The sequence below is a fragment of the Vulpes lagopus genome, chromosome 3 (assembly GCF_018345385.1).
Source record: "Vulpes lagopus strain Blue_001 chromosome 3, ASM1834538v1, whole genome shotgun sequence".
NCBI lineage: Eukaryota > Metazoa > Chordata > Mammalia > Carnivora > Canidae > Vulpes > Vulpes lagopus.
The window spans coordinates 106,656,163-106,672,477 of NC_054826.1; the positions used below are offsets into that span (position 1 = coordinate 106,656,163).

Sequence of the window (16,315 nt, forward strand, 5' to 3'; positions counted from 1 at the left end):
AAAGTAGAAGGGCAGGCATGCTAAACAGAGAGCACAGATAGGCAAAGACCTGGAGAAGTGAAAGGTCAAGTTGCTAGAATGGTGACAAGGCTAGAGCAGAGGGTATAGGCTAGAGACCAGAGATTGAAGGGTCTTCCATGCCAGGCTGAGGTGAGGGCTAAGAACTTGGGAGCCTTGGAAAAGTTTGAAACTGAAGAACATAATCTAATGTGAGTCTATAATCATTTCATTGGATCCTATTGTGAAAGTTAGAATTCAGAGGAGGGGAGTCAGAGACACCAAGAGAGATGCTAGTTGGTCACTTCCTTCTGGGTGGCTGGAATGGCTAGTGCTCCTTTCCCCATTCTAGGCAAGAACCAGCTCGGCTGCTTGTGTGACTTTGAGGTAACCTCTCCTGGGGAAATAGTGGCTGAGGAAGCCCTGGGAGGCCAAGATTGGCAAGGACACCCATCTCCTCCTTCTCTTGCTCCCTCTAGGACCTGATGTCCTGAGGAAAGTACCTCCTCCTTTTTCCCTCCTCCAGCCTCATGCCAATGCCTCTAAGACATTTTCTTTTCTGGGCGCTGAGGCCCAGCCACCTGTTGTCTCTAAGAGAGAAGGAGCCACCCTAAACTTAGCAGCTGCCCTTGGCCTCCTACACTAGCCTCTCCCTGCTTCCAATGACAGCTGCCTCACCTTATATGGTTACCAGGGGGGTCTAGGCCCAGGGAGGAGCCCACTTATTCCTTGGTTCTGGGAGGGGAGGAAAACCCCAAAGAGGGGAAGGGGGAAAGTACTCAGGTAGTTTGGGTCAAAAGGAAAGTGTGGAAATAAGAAGGAGATCAGGAGCTGTATGTCTAACTCAGACACTGAATGGAAATACACAGGATCTGGGTCTGAGCTGGGAGCAAATAGCCTAAAAGAACTCAGAAACCAAGGAGGATCCGAGACATTGGGAGTTTGGCCTGACTGAAATTCTAGGATGGTGGACTCTGTATGGAAAATTGGGGCCCTCTAACTCTGAGGCTCAAAGGGATGGGGGTCCGAGAGAGGAGGGACTCCTAAAGTCAGAGCTTTGTGTTTGTGATCTATGGTATCCTGGGGGCTCATGAGACTGGGGTCTGGTTTCTTTTCTTTTTTTTAAATTTGTTTATTTATTCATGAGAGACACACAGACACACAAAGGCAGAGACATACGCAGAGGGAGAAGCAGGCTTCCCGGCAGGGGGCCCAGTATGGGACTCGATTCTGGATCCTGGGATCACACCCTGAGCGGAAAAGCAGACTCTCAACCGCTGAGCCACCCAGGCATCCCACGGAGGTCTGGTTTCTTAGCAGAAAATGAGGACTACAGGGATCCCTGGGTGGCTCAGCGGTTGTTTTGTTTTATTTTGTTTTGTTTTAAGATTTTATTTATTTATTCATGAGAGGCACAGAGAGAGAGAGAGAGAAAGAGGCAGAGACACAGAGGGAGAAGCAGGCTCCATGCAGGGAGCTATTTATTCTCTCATGAATAAATAAATAAAATCTTTAAAAACAAATGAGTATAGAGAGGTGTGGCAGTGATGGGAGAGGAGTTGATGGAACAGGTCCTTCATTCCCAAAACAGTAAGAACAAAGATATGGGAATTCATGTTACTGGGAATTCATGGTTTGGAATCTAGGATACCCACCAGAACTGGGGGGAGGGGTAGTGTCTGGGTGGCTGCCTCAGTTAAGCTTTGCCTTTGGTTCAGGTCATGATCCCAAGGTTCTGGGATTGAGCCCCACCACAGGCTCTCTGCTCTGCGGGGAGCCTGCTTCTCCCTCTCCCTCTGCCTCTCCTCTTGCTTGTGCCTCTTTCTCAAGTAAATAAATAAAATCTTTAAAAAAATTTTTTTTAGAATGGGGGGCACACTCGGAGGATGAAGTCCAAGGAATTAGAGCCTAGATTCTGGGGAGGAGCTGAGATAGATGGGGGGCTGAGAAGAGGGACTTAGGGCTTGGGATTCCCATAGGAAATGGAGGATCCAGGGAGATGGGTTGCTTATAGGATTGGGAGCTCTGGTTATAGTCGCCTAGCCTTTGAGTGTTGAAGTAGGTTGCTGGCCTAGATGAAAATTAAAGACAGACTGGAGGCTGAGAGTACTTGATCAGAGGGCACTGGATTTGTGGTGGGGTCTCACAGACCACCAGAGTGAGGCGGCTCTGGATGGAGAATGGGAACCCAGGGGGCGCTTGGCTGGCTTAGTCGGGAGGGCATGCGGCTCTCCATTTCAGGGTCGTGAGTTCAAGCCCCACCGTGGCTGTGGAGCCTACTTAAAAAGAGAGAGAGGGAGGACAGGGAGAGAGAGAATGGCAGCCCAGAAAGGACTCAAGCAGAGCAGCGCGGCGCTCTTATTGGCTAAGGGCTGCACTAATGTCTCTGGCCTCCGCCCCCTCTCGGCGCTGTCCCCAACTGTCGCCCCCTCCTGCGCTTGTCTCCGGTTGTCACCGATATCCCTGAGCTGGCACCGCCTGCTGGCAGCGCCCCTACCCTTTTGGATGCTGCCACTGGCCGAGACATCCGTCTATCTTCCTTTCCTGTTGCTAAAGTGAGGGAATACTCTCATTGGCTGACGATGCAAATTAATTGCAAATTTGGCCCCCCCCGCACCCCCCCCCCCCAGCTGTCATTCCTTCTTGACTTTCTTGGGAGACCTTAAGAATCCCTCAGCTCTTCCTATTGACTGCGGATGCTGTCTGTCACCGCCCTAAGAGACACCCCTGTCTGTCAACTTGACCTCCGCCCACTCCCCCTGTTCATTGGTTCCCTTTTTACTGTTCCCTTTGGCCAGGCTCGCCTCTTCTTGCGCAGCACCCGCCTCCTTCCGTGGTCATTCACTCTCCAGCCATTTTTAGTGGCTGGGAGGTTCAGCTTCCCGCTTTTCTATTAGTTCTCTCCTTCGTCCCACCTCCACCTGCCTTCGCTCACCCTCTCATTGGTCTCAGAGCCCTCCGCCTTTTCCATTTCCTCTTTCCAAATTACCCAGCCCCTTCCCACCCCCCAACCCCACCCACCCTTCCAACGATTGGCAGAGACCCAGTTCCCTCTGTCCTATTATTCGTCCAAACACTCTGACGAGGCGGGAGGAAAAAAAAGGAGCGCGATGGAGCTGCCCGCGCGCAGGCGTGAAACGCTGAAACGCTGGCCGCTTAGCCGGCACTGGGCATGTGCGCAGGCGCGAGGTCGGCCGCTAGCCTGAAGCAGGAGGGAGGGGGCGGCGGCGAGAGAGCGCTAGGGTAAGAGGGCGCGAGCGGGACCCCCGCGCCTGGCGCCGCGGGACCCCTGCCACGCCTCCGCGCGCCCGGCGGCGGCGGCCCGCGCGCCGCCCCCGTCCCGGACGTGCGCCGGCCGCGCCCTTAGCCTGCTCCCCTTCCTTGGCGGGCGGCGCGGAGCGGCCTGAGGGGCGGCGCCTTCTGCGGCCGCCCCGGCGGGGGGATGTGAGGGGAGGCCCGCGGCCATGGAGACCGGCCCGGCGCCCCTGGTGGCCCCGCCGCGCCGTCATGGCGCCCCTGCGGCCCCCTCGCCGCCACCCCGCGGCTCCCGGGCCGGACCCGTCGTGGTGGTGGCTCCGGGCCCGCCAGTGACCACGGCCACTTCGGCCCCAGTCACCCTGGTGGCCCCCGGGGAGGCGCGGCCCGCCTGGATACCGGGGCCCACCCAGACCTCGGCCCCGGCCCCGGCCCCGACCGTCACGAGCAGCACAGTGGTGGTGCTGACTCTGGAGGCCTCACCCGAAGCCGCGAGGACGCAGGTCTGCGCTGGCTCAGAACCCCTGGTGTCCGCGGCAGTGGCAGGAGCCGAGATGTCCGTGGCTTCGGGCCCGGGGGCAGATTCTCCGAAGACAGAGGAGGCTAGAACCTCACCCGCCCATGGGCCAGGTACTCCCACCGCGACCCCCACCAGGACCCCTTCCAGAACGGCTCCTGGGGCTCTGACTGCCAAACCCCCGCTTGCCCCCAAGCCGGGAACCACAGTTGCCTCAGGAGTGACTGCGCGGGTTGCAGCAGTGACCGCGGGACAGGTGACAAGTGGACATGGAGCTGCCCCAGCAACATCAGCATCAACTACACAGGCTCCAGAGGACCCTTCAGGGCCTGGTCCAGGCCCTTCAGGGACATGTGAGGCTATGGTAGCTGTTGTGACAGTCACCCCAGCTCCGGAGCCCGCTGAAAACTCTCAGGACCTAGGCTCCACGTCCAGCCTGGGACCTGGCATCTCTGGGCCTCGAGGGCAGGCCCCGGACACTCTGAGCTACTTGGACTCCGTAAGCCTCATGTCTGGGACCTTGGAGTCCTTGGCAGATGATGTGAGCTCCATGGGCTCAGACTCGGAGATAAATGGGCTGGCCCTGCGCAAGACGGACAAGTATGGCTTCCTTGGGGGCAGCCAGTATTCGGGCAGTCTGTGAGTACCCAGAGGGCACCCAGTGGGGACTGCTTCAGGGAAGCAGAGGTTGGGGAGGAGGAAATGATACACCTTGCCCAGACTCTGGCAGCCCAGATTGCTCTGAGGCTCCAGGAGAGTGTCTCCAGCAGTAGTCAGGTACTTGGTGATCCCTTTCATGCCTAGAGCATCCTGAGGTTTTGGTGGCACTTGGATGTTAGAGTTTCAGGCCAGGTGTCAGGAGTTCTGAGTTTGAGCTTTGCTTTTAGTGTGTTGTGTGCCTTTGACCTAGTGTCTTCCCTATTTCCGTGCCTCAGTTTCCTTCTCTATAAAGTGAAAGGTTGAATGACATGATACCTAAGATTGTCCCAGGTCCTTGATGTGAAACTCCAGCTATGGGCCAGATATTCTGGAGGGTTGGTTGGGCAGGGGTTCTGGTAGTCCCTGAGGGAGGAGTCTGGGAGGGATGCAGGCATCTCCCGTCCCTCATAGTCCTAGCTCTGATGGGTTGGTGAGATGGGGAAGTCTGGTTGGTGGAGGGGAGACCCTGAAGGCAAGACTCCTCTGCAAAACAGAGAAGGGCAGTCTTGTATTTTTACTAAAGGAAAAGGGTTAGGGGAGGCCTCTTCCCCATTTCCTCATCTCCCTAGCCTGGCTTACTCTTTCCTAGTTCCCTCCAGGGGCCTGAGTCACTCCTGATGTGGGAGTGTGATTGCCTCTGACTTGTTCCTTCCCTCTCTCCGGATCCTGTCCATTGTCTCTGTACTCTTTTAACCTGCTGGTCAGTTCAACCTACAGCATCACCTGAGCACCCGGGTGCCAGACCCGTGCTGGGTACTAGGGATAAAATAGTTGTTTCAAGGTGCTTAACATCTAGAGGAGAAACAGATACTTAAAACAGTTGGCTTCAATATATGTTAGGTTTAGCCTAGAGATCATCACAAGATTTTGTGAGCACCTAGGAAAGGGATCTTTTGCCCACTCAGGAGTCTGCTGAAGGTCCAAATGCTGAAGAATGAATAGGATTTAGTTGTGTATGTGCGCATTGGGGTGGGGGGTACCTGTCTGGGGTTGGAGGAAAACAATTGGGAGGATATTCAAAGCATTTTTTTTATAATCCAAGAAACAGAAAACCTTTGATTGAACACCAAAATTCATGGTCCTAGGAAGGCAACTGAAGTTTGACCTTTGGTGTTTTCCCATGCACAGGGGATGCACTGTTGTACACAATTTATAGGTGAAGAAACAGGATTAAAGCAGTTGAGTGAATTGCCCCACTCACATCTGGATCTGTGTGACTGACTGACTTTATCCTCAAAATCATGCTGCCCTAAGGAACTTGGATTGAATTGGATCTTAGTGAGTCCCTCGTGTGTGCCAGGCACTGTGCTGGTTGCTATTTTTGTGCTTTGTAATTTTGTCCCTCTAAAATCTATCTTCTGTGCTGGAGGAATATACTTCTGAGGCAAGGCTGAGTGGGGCACGTGTTACCTTAAAAGCTTGTAATGGCTCCCCATTGGTCACAGAATAAAATCCCAAGAACTTTTTTTTTTTTTTTTTTAAGATTTTATTTATTTGCTCATGAGAGACAGAGAGGCAGAGACATAGGCAGAGGGAGAAGCAAGTTGCCCAAGGGGAGCCTGTTGCGGAACTAGATCCCAGGACCCCCGGATACGACCTGAGCCAAAGGCAGACGCTCAACCACTGAACCACCCAGGAGCCCTTCAAGTGCTTTATTCTGCAGACAGGTTCCTTATTACCTGGCTTTGTCAGGCTTTCTGGTCTTCTCTCTTGCCAGTCCTTGCCATGCACTTAGTACTGTGGTCCTGTTGTTGTTGTTGTTTTTTCTTTTTTTTTTTTTTTTTTTAAGATTTTATTTATTTATTCATGAGAGACACAGAGAGAAGCAGACCCCATGTAGGGAGCCCAATGTGGGACTCGATCCCAGGGCTCCAGGATCATGTCCTGGGCCAAAGGCAGGTGCTCAACTGCTGAGCCACCCAGGCGTCCCCTGTGGTCCTGTTGAACTGGTTGTAGTCTTTCCCCCTTCATACTCAGGCTTTCCCACCTGCCAGGAATGCCTTTCTCCTCCTCCTTGTCTTGGTATGTTCTACTCAGTCCTTCATGGTTTATGAAGATGTCTCCTCTGGGAAGCCTTTCCCGATGTATCCACTGCCCCTACTCCCGTCAGTGCCTCTTCTGTGCATTTTTGTCATTGCATTTCCCACAACACATTGCAGTTATCTCCCCTGCAAGCTTGTGACCTTCTTGAGGGCAGGAAAGATACTATCTTACTCTTCCTGATCCTTAGAGTTTAGAAGTTATGATAGAAATTGAGAGATGTTTAAGGGGCTTCTGAGACGAAACTAAAATTTAATGAGCCCTTCCATTTACCAGTCCTTTATATACAGTTTCTCAGTAGTCCTCTTATAACATTGTGATGTAGGTGGTGACATCCCTTTTTTATACAAGAGGAAGAGACTCAGGTTATCACTTGCCAAGATTCCCCAACTTTTTTTTTTTTTTAATTTTATTTATTATTGAAAGACACACAGAGAGAGGCAGAGACACAGGCAGAGGGAGAAGCAGGCTCCATGCCGGGACCCCGACACGGGACTCGATCCCGGGACTCCAGGATCACGCCCTCGGCGGAAGGCAGGCGCTAAACCACTGAGCCACCCAGGGATTTCCAGATTCCCCAACTTTTAAGATTTTATTTATTTGCTCATGAGAGAGAGTGGCAGAGGCAGAGGGAGAAGCAGGCTCCCTGCTTTGCGGGGAGCCTATTGTGGGACCTGATTCTAGGACCCCGGGATCACGACCTGAGCCAAAGGCAGATGCTCAACCACTGAGCCACCCAGGTGTTCCAATTCCCCAACTTCTAATGGATGGAACTGGGTTTTGAACTCAGGTCTTTCTGGAAACTCAAGTTCTTTCTTCCGTTCACTCACCTCCTCTTACTGGCTCCTACAAATAACTATTTCAAGCCTTATGGGCATCTTGAATGTGAAGCTGTGACAGAACAATGGGCAGAGAATGCAAGGAAAACTTCATTTGCTTGGGAATCTAGGATGATTTTCAGGGAGGAGGAGGTAGAGGGAATTGCAGATGGCCCAGGAGATCTCAAGAGTCTGATAAGTGGAAACTCAGTTGCTTCTAAGGAGGCGAGAAATATTTTGGTTTTTTATTTTATGGATAATAATTGCTGTTACTGAGCACTTGCTATTTGTTACCTCATATAACTTCTCCATCTTACAAATGAGGAAATTGAGGCCCAGAGGAATTCAGTGACTTGCCCAAGGTCACACAATGAGTAAGTGGTGAAGCTAAAATTGGGCCTCAGTCTAATGCAAAGTGTGGCTTTTATGTATTTTGTACCCTCTCCCCAAACTTGTATGTGCAGGATTTGAACATACCCAACACATATAGAGATCCAATATGAGAACATGATCTCTATACAGAGATTCCTTCCAAAGAGAAGTCCTTTCAGGACGCCTGGGTGGCTCAGCAGTTGAGTGTCTGCCTTTGGCTCGGGGTGTGATCCCAGGGTCCTGGGATCGAGTCCCACATGGGGCTCCCTGCATGGGGCCTGCTTCTCCCTCTGCCTATGTCTCTGCCCCCCCCCACCCCCTGTGTCTCTCATGAATAAATAAAATCTTAAAAAAAAAAAAGAAGTCCTTTCAGTGTGGTAAGCTAGACCCTTGGGCAGCTGAGCAGCCAAATGTTCTGATATTTGGCAGCTCACAAAATGCTTTTCTATCTAGTATCTCATTTGAAACTGGGGAGGTAAAAAAAAAAAAAACAACAAGAAACTGGGGAGGTGACTTGCTTCAGTTCCACCGGCAATCCATGTTTTACGCTACTGCTACTGACCCCTTCCATGCTCCCTTCATCCTGCAGAGAAAGCTCCATTCCTGTAGATGTGGCTCGGCAGCGGGAGCTCAAATGGCTGGAGATGTTCAGTAACTGGGATAAGTGGCTGTCACGGCGTTTCCAGAAGGTTTGGAAGGCTTGAGTGGTGGGCAGGGCAATGGACAGATTGGGAGGGGGCCAGAGAGGGCTCATGTGCTCCAGGGAAGCCATGTTAGTATTTGCTCTTTAGACAGACATTGGGGCAGGTGGTACTTGGGCCTGGGAGGAGGACTAGTTTTAAAGATAGAATGCCAAGCCAGGTCCAGTGGAGTCAAGCCAGTGGGATGTGGGAGAGGTGTGCCAGAAGCCTGAGGACTGCTGGGGAAAGCCTGGAGGCTATGCCAGCCCCTGAAGCTGTTGCCCTGCCTGCCACTCTCTCTTAGGTGAAGCTGCGCTGCCGGAAGGGGATCCCCTCCTCCCTCAGAGCCAAGGCCTGGCAGTACCTGTCCAATAGCAAGGAACTCCTGGAGCAGAACCCTGGCAAGTTTGAGGTGTGTCCAGGGTATGGGGATGTGACATGGTGTGAAGGGTATCATCAGTCCCCCCAGATCCTGAGATAGTCCCTGCTGTTCCACTGCAGGAGCTGGAACGGGCTCCTGGGGACCCTAAGTGGCTGGATGTGATTGAGAAGGACCTGCACCGCCAGTTCCCTTTCCATGAGATGTTTGCTGCTCGAGGGGGGCATGGGTAAGATGGCCTGACCACGTGGGTCAGTGAGCAAACATTTGTAGAAGGCTTCAGGTGGATACAGTTCTTGCTTTCCAGGGCTTCTAGGAGAGTGGTCCTTAATAGATTGAGTATCAAGCCATATTGAAGGAAGCATCCTGGGAGGGAGATTCTGACTTGGAGTTGGGCTGCTAGAAGGGGGGATGGGGAGGCACAGTGACTTGTTGAGGTTGCATTTGACCTGGGTTTTGAAAAATAGATGGGAGCAAAGCAAAAGCAAGGGACAGGTTTTTCCTGGCTAGGGGTTAAGCTGTGTCCCGGATGTGTGGTTGGGTAGAGCTGCAGCTGGAAAAGCGGTTTAGGACCAGATCACCAAAGGCCCTTAAAACCTGTTCCAAGGCACTTTATACTTTTGTTCTATATGCTGGGCTTACCCAAGATAGACAGACAGATAAGTCCTTAGTAATATGCAAGATAGTATTAGGTAGCTCTTAGGTGGACTTTTTTCATCAGTTGGTTCATCTTTCCAGCAAGTACTTTTCAACACCTGCTATCTGCCAGGCACTACTCAAGCCACAGATGACAGCAGTTAACAAGAGACAAAACTCCTGCCCTTATGGGGCTTATTACATTTTAGTGGGGATAGACGATGAATAAATAAGGCAAAGTATGTTGTATGTGAAATGGTGGTAAGTATGAAACGGGTTTAAAGCAAGAAAGGGGAATAGAGAATGTGAATGGAGTTTGGGTTACAAGTGATCTGATCTGACTTGTGTTTTAAAAGGATCATTCTGGCTGCTGTGCTGGGAATAGACTCTTAAGGAGACAAGGACAGAAGCAGAAAGACCTATTAGGAGACCATTTCCATAATCCAGAAGAGAGACAATGATAGATAGACCAGAATGGTAGCTGTGGAACTATGGGGAGAGGTGGTTGGGTTCTGGATCTATTTTGAAGGTAGACCCAAAAGGATTTGTCAACAAATTTGATGTGGAGTATGTGTGAGAGAGAGGAAGAGTGAGTGAACATGCAACTAAGGCTGACCCTGAAGATTTAAGCCTGAGAAATGAAGAATGGAATTGTTATATACTGATGAGATGGGGAAAATGAGGTTAGACGGGTACATCAGGAGCTCAGTTTGGAATGTGAGGTTTGAAATGCTAATTGGACATCCAGATGGAGATGTCTGGTAAGTTGGATGTACTATATGTACAAGTCTGGAATTTGGGGAGAAGTTTAAAGTGGATGTAAGCTGGAAATTGAAGAGTTGTCAGTCTCTAGATGGGATTAAATACACCCATGAGACTGGATGAGATCATCAAGGTGGCAAATGTAGATACAAAAGGAAGCTCAAAGATTGAGCCCTGCAGCTCCAACATTTTAAGCATGGGAAGATGAGAACAAGCCATCGAGAGACTAGCAGCAGAGAGGTAGAAGGAAAACCAGGACAGTATGGTTTCTGGAAGCAAATGAGGGGTTTCAGGATCAGCTGTATGAAATACTGCTGATTGGTCAAGTAGAGTCAAGCCTGCAGGCTGACCTTGGGACTCAGCCTAGTGGAGGCCATTGGTGACCTTGATAAGAGCGGTTTTGCATGGGGCAGTAGGTTAAAGCCTCATTGGAGGATGGGAAGAAAGAGATTGATGACGGCGGGTCTGTACTCTGATGTTTCGCTGAGTAGGTAAGGAGAGAAGTGGTATGGGGTTTGGAGGCGAAATGGGGGTGGCCAAGAGACATTTTTTTTAAAGCAAGAAGAAATAACAGATGTTGGTATGCCAATGAGAATGATCTAGTAGGAAGAGAAAAACTGATGATGTAGGAGAGATGGGAGGTGTGCTGGAGGGATGGTCCGTTTAGTGAGAGTGGATGGGGTGCAGTGCAGCCTTTCCACAATGGAAAGGCTGTGTTTGGCCAAGACCACAAATAGTTTACCCACAGCAACAGGGGAGAAAGCAGGGACACATGCAAGTAGGTGGGTGAAGGTAGCATGGAAGCTTGTGGGAGTTATGTGTTTATTTTAATAGGTATTAGATAAAATAACTAGTGCATCAAACCTGTCATTTCATGGATGGAGAAAAAAATATTGAGGGAAAATAGGTGAGAGGTATGCAAATAAAGCACAAATAAAGATCATACTTCAGTGACTGAATTTTGGAATAGAGGTCATTTTTAAATTTTTTTCTGGAGAAGAAATGAAGGTCTGAGCTATGGAATGCCTGTGGAGACAGAAGGAACAGGCATGAATGAAATTCAAGAGGTAGTGTTGAGAAGACTTGGTAAATAGCCATGGGGAGTGATGAGGGGCCCTCTTTTCCAATGTGTAGCTGAGTGAATGCAATTCCCAAACACAGTGATGGGGCATTCTCAAGAAACAGGAGCAGGTCTAGGGCAGAGATTTTCTTCTTTTGAATGCAGAGACAAGAGAAAGGTCTGAGGCACAGCAGGCTTCCCAAGCCTTCACCAAGAACCAGGGCCCACTGGACATGGTGGCAGGGACCTGATGCCATCCAGTGAGGCAGATGAGGTGGGCCCTGCCCTGGGAGAGCCCCTGCTCTGGGGTGATAAAAGCATTCAGACAGTGCTCCAGGAGGGCTGATGCTGCGGGTGGTGAAAGCTTCCTGAAGAAGGTGACCTTGAAGGTCTATGGGATATTAGCAGATGGAGAGAGCACAGCCTCTGTGGGAGAATGAGTAGGGAGCACGTGGGGTGTGCAGGCAAGGGTGGAAGGCTGGAGCCTGGAATGCTTTCATTATGGTCTGAGTCTTTGGCTTCACCTTGATGGGCAGCGCCAGGAAGGTCAATGGAGGTATGTGGTGGTGAAGCTCTGGGGTTAATCTGGAACTGGATCTAGGAGGGGTCTGGAATGGGGCTGGTTGGGGGGAATAGGCCTGGTTTGGGGCAGAGAGGCTCCAGCTCCTGTGACTGCCCTCATGGTCTTCCCCCAACCCACAGGCAACAGGACCTGTATCGGATCCTAAAGGCCTATACCATCTACCGGCCTGATGAGGGCTATTGCCAGGCCCAGGCCCCAGTGGCCGCAGTGCTGCTCATGCACATGCCTGCTGAGGTCAGTACACCCTGGGCCTTGTTGGGGAGGGCCTGGGAGGACCTTGGTGTACAGCAGTGATGGGGGGCTCTCTACTCCCTGTTTCTCAGGTCCCATCCTTCCCTCCTTGTTTTTGCCCTTCCCAGCAAGCTTTTTGGTGCCTGGTGCAGATCTGTGACAAGTACCTCCCTGGTTACTACAGTGCAGGGCTGGTGAGTGTCTGAAGGCCGGGTGTGCCCAAGGCTGCAGGGAGGTCCCTGTCCTGCCCCACCTGCTGCCCTTTTGTCCCTCTGCTCTGGGCCTCTCCCACTGAGGTGAGGATCCCCTACTTGGGACAGTTCTACCCCAAGGGGGCTCCAGTAGGCCTCTTCTCAAGGCTTATCCCACTTCCAGGAGGCCATTCAGCTGGATGGAGAAATCTTTTTTGCTCTGTTGCGCCGGGCCTCCCCACTGGCACATCGGCACCTGCGGCGACAGCGCATTGACCCCGTGCTCTACATGACAGAATGGTTCATGTGCATCTTCGCCCGCACCCTGCCCTGGGCATCAGTACTGCGTGTCTGGGATATGTTCTTCTGTGAAGGTACTTCTGTAGCCATTCAGGCCAGGAGGGGCCTGGGGTTTCAGTGGCTGCCAAGAGGTATCTCTGGAGCCTAGGCTTCCCTGTAAGCAGTCTGGGGGCTGGAGAGATTGGGGCCTAGCCTTGGCTCTGCCATCAGCCTGGAGCCTACTCTCCCTCCCAGGAACTTGAAACCCATGTCAGCTCAGTTTCCTTCATGGGGCCTCAGTTTCCTCATCTATGAGGATGGCAGTAGGACAGGGATAGGGCCTATGAGTCCCTTTGAATTGGGGCAAGTTGAAGCCCCATCCCTGGTCACCCACGCTGTCTTTTCTCTGCCCTTGCAGGCGTCAAGATCATCTTCCGGGTGGCCCTGGTGCTGCTGCGGCACACGCTGGGCTCGGTGGAGAAGCTTCGCTCCTGCCAGGGCATGTATGAGACCATGGAGCAGCTGCGCAACCTGCCCCAGCAGTGCATGCAGGAGGACTTCCTGGTGCATGAGGTAGGCTGTGGCCTGAGCACATCCACACCTGCTTCATCCCATCCCCTTCATCCTTCTACCCATTTCTTCTCTGTCTAGGTCACCAACCTCCCAGTGACAGAAGCCCTGATTGAACGAGAGAACACAACCCAGCTCAAGAAGTGGCGGGAAACCCGGGGGGAGCTGCAGTATCGGCCCTCTCGGCGACTACATGGCTCCCGGGCCATCCATGAGGAGCGTCGGCGGCAGCAGCCACCTCTGGGCCCCTCGTCCAGCCTTCTTAGCCTCCCTGGCCTCAAGAGCCGAGGTTCCCGGGCTACGGGGGGGGTCCCCTCACCACCTCCTCCTGCCCGCAGGGCTAGTGCTGGGCCCACCCCAGGGCCCGTGGTCACTGCTGAGGGACTACATCCATCCCTTCCTTCGCCTACTGGCAACAGCACCCCACTGGCTCCCAGCAAGGAGACTCGAAGGCAAGAGAAAGAGCGGCAGAAACAGGAAAAGGAACGTGAGAAGGAGCGGCAGAAACAGGAGAAAGAACGGGAAAAGCAAGAGAAGGAGCGGCAGAAGTGGGAAAAAGAGCAGGAGAAGGAGCAACAGAAGCAGGAGAAGGAGCGGCAGAAGCAGGAAAAGAAGGCCCAGGGCAGGAAGCTCTCACTGCGTCGAAAGGCAGATGGGCCCCCCACCCCCCAGGATGGTGGGGACAGGTCCTCGGCATCTGAGGCCCGGCAGGATGCTTACTTCTGACCTCTGTTTTGGGGCTGGACTGCATGACCTCCCTCTTTTTTCCTCAGTCCAGAGCAGGCCTGGCCTGGGGTGCTGCCCCAAGCCTCCTGGGCCAGTGGTCACTCTCTCTGGGGAAAGCAGTTGGCTCCCCGTCTCCTTTGCCAGCCACTGGTCCCTACACAGCTGGGACAGTGAGAGCACACCGGGCAGCCGCCTCTCCTTGGGACAGCCTCGAATAAGTCTGGAGCCCCTCACCTCCAGTTAGGTCCAGCTGGGGTCTCTGTCACTCCTGCCCCAATTCCCTCTGGGGTCCTTCCCAGGTGCAGTCCTGATTGGCCTTTAGTCACCTCAGGGGTGACTTGGCGATGGGAATCAGCAGTTTTCAGATTCTTACACTCCGATTGCTCCCCTTATCCGTGAGTGGAGCCGGGTTCCTTTTTCCCTGCAGCCCTGCCCATCTCCCCCTCTTCCTGCCTGGGGGCCAAAGCTCTCCTCGCTCTACTTTCGGACATCTTTGCGTTGTAATTATGTACAGAGGACCTGGTGGGTCCAGGGTGGGGGTGTTCGCTCTATCTTCTGTCCTTTAGTTCTCCTTCCACAATGTTCTTGCACTCATTTATTTAAGGGGACATGCCTTGGAACAGGAAATGCACCCCCCCCCAACCATCCTCCTTGCTCTCTTTCTTCTTCACCGCCTTCCTGTGTATTCTCAGGCCTCTACTGCTTTGTCTCACCAGGGTCCCCACCTTTTACATTGTTTCCCTCCAGCCCCTATCTGGGGAAGGGGTCTTCCCTTGAGCTCCAGGGGGTGGAACCCAATGTTTACATTCTCTTCTATCTCTGCTCCCATCCTATGCAGCGCTTTGAGGAATCAGAAAAGAACCTGCTGTTGTACCTGGGCCCGTCTCCTGCTTTGTTATTTGATAGAGGGGGTTAGAATAAGGACTGGGCAGGGGGTGGGAAACAGTGGAGCAGGCCAGGATCCAGGCATCTACTGAAGCCGTGGGCTGGTCTTGGCACGTGGGTACCTCTTGGCCTTTGGTCCACCTTTCAGTCACTCATCAGCTGCTGAGCTCCTGTTCCTCCTTTGCCTGGGATCTGCTGCCCCCATTGTTAGCCTGGGGCCCTCTACGCACCACCTGCAGCACCCGGATCTCCTTCCCAAAGTGCTCATGCAATTCCTGGAAGCTGGAGGTGGTACCGAGGGTCGCAAGAAAGCCACAGTCCTCTGGGGGTGAGCTGGGCTCTTGGCCAGCTGCCTGGCACAGCTCCCGGTACTGGGCCTCCAGGGGTGGGTAGTAGCGCCACCAGCCGCCTCCAGCTCACCCCAGCTAGTGCCCACAGCCAAGCTCCCAGCTCTTCCTGGTTTTCTGCTGCCAATTTGTAGGCACGCCCACCTGTTCCCTCAACCCTAGGGGTCAGGATAGTAAAGGCATAGGGTTCTGTGGCCCCAAGGCGTGCTCCACCCGGCAGTTTTCCAAGAGAATGAGGCCCAGGGGTGTGTGGTCCGCCTGGTTCTCCAGGTAGAAGAGGTTTCCCCGGAGGATGAACCAGCAGCGTTGATAGCTGGTATTTCGGGCTCCCTTCTTAAGCAAGATGCCCTCGCCGTCTGGAGCTTTTCTGTATCCACGGAAGAAATTGAGTATGGACTTCTGGTGCAGTTTCATGGTAGTCCAATCTGGGAGTAGACCTTGGGGGCAGGAGAGAGAGCTGGTCCTAGCCTAGTGGGATTTAAGAGTGTCCTCAAGAGTACAGGTCTTGCTCCCCCCCACCCCCCAGCACTGGGGCCGACACCTCCCACCTACAGTTCTCCCCTTTGGGCTAGTTTACAGACGCTGGGCAGGGGCCGCGGGCCTGGACCCCTATTTGCTTGCGCTTGTAGTTGGAGAGAGGCACTGTTGCCCTTTTCCAGGCCCACCTGAAATCAGGGCACAAGAAACTAAGGGCCTGGGTACTGGACACAGGTACCACCGTCACCTTTCCGTAGACGGCTCTTCCCACCTCTCAAACCAGGAACTCCTCAGGGGATAGGTGTCGGGTAAATGACTTTCCCCGGGTCCTAAAGAGACCTGTGTTCGGCAAGTGCCCCGGAACCACCCCGGGCCTCCAGGCTGGCCATCAGAACCGGGTCTTGCCTCGGGGAAAAGAGCAGGGCCGCACCTCGGGGTAGGAGTGGACTGGACTGGACGCTGAGTGGAAAGGAAGGGTTTCCAAGAAGATTCTGGTGAGGGGCGCAAAGCCCTTGGGCAACCCTGGGGAAAGTGATTCAACTCTGGAAAGGGAAACGGGCCATTGTCCCACTTTGCTCCTCCATCATGGTCCTGGGCGCCCCTTTAAGTAGAGTGCGCTCTGCCTTCTCCCCAGAGCCTCTGACTGCTGTCGGAGGGAATAGAAACCGCATCCGGCCATCTCTCGTCTGGTCGGGGCCTAGGCGTTCGTACGTCCCCTGTTCTCGCCATTGTCGCCCCACACTGATCACGTCACTCTGGGTTGGGCGGGGAGGTGTTTCCCGCTCACTGTGTACTTCCGCCCGCTTCTCCA

At 53.1% G+C, this 16,315-nt stretch overlaps 1 protein-coding gene across 1 annotated transcript; it reads left to right on the forward strand.

The window, feature by feature from the left end:
- The first annotated feature begins 3,089 nt into the window (after positions 1 to 3,089).
- TBC1D10B (TBC1 domain family member 10B) lies at positions 3,090 to 14,673 on the forward strand. Its single transcript, XM_041749157.1, has 9 exons — positions 3,090 to 4,408; positions 8,288 to 8,387; positions 8,683 to 8,790; positions 8,880 to 8,986; positions 11,918 to 12,032; positions 12,158 to 12,223; positions 12,405 to 12,594; positions 12,918 to 13,072; positions 13,151 to 14,673. Exons 1-9 carry the CDS (start codon positions 3,462 to 3,464, stop codon positions 13,793 to 13,795), a joined length of 2,433 nt encoding a protein of 810 aa, XP_041605091.1. The 5' UTR covers positions 3,090 to 3,461; the 3' UTR covers positions 13,796 to 14,673.
- Positions 14,674 to 16,315: the final 1,642 nt, after the last annotated feature.

Coding starts and splice junctions, on each gene's coding strand:
- TBC1D10B (XM_041749157.1), top strand. CDS start 3,462: ATGGAGACCGGCCCGGCGCCCCTGGTGGCCCCGCCGCGCCGTCATGGC. Junction 8,388..8,682: donor TGTCACGGCGTTTCCAGAAG/GTTTGGAAGGCT, acceptor ACTCTCTCTTAG/GTGAAGCTGCGCTGCCGGAA. Junction 12,595..12,917: donor GGATATGTTCTTCTGTGAAG/GTACTTCTGTAG, acceptor CTGCCCTTGCAG/GCGTCAAGATCATCTTCCGG.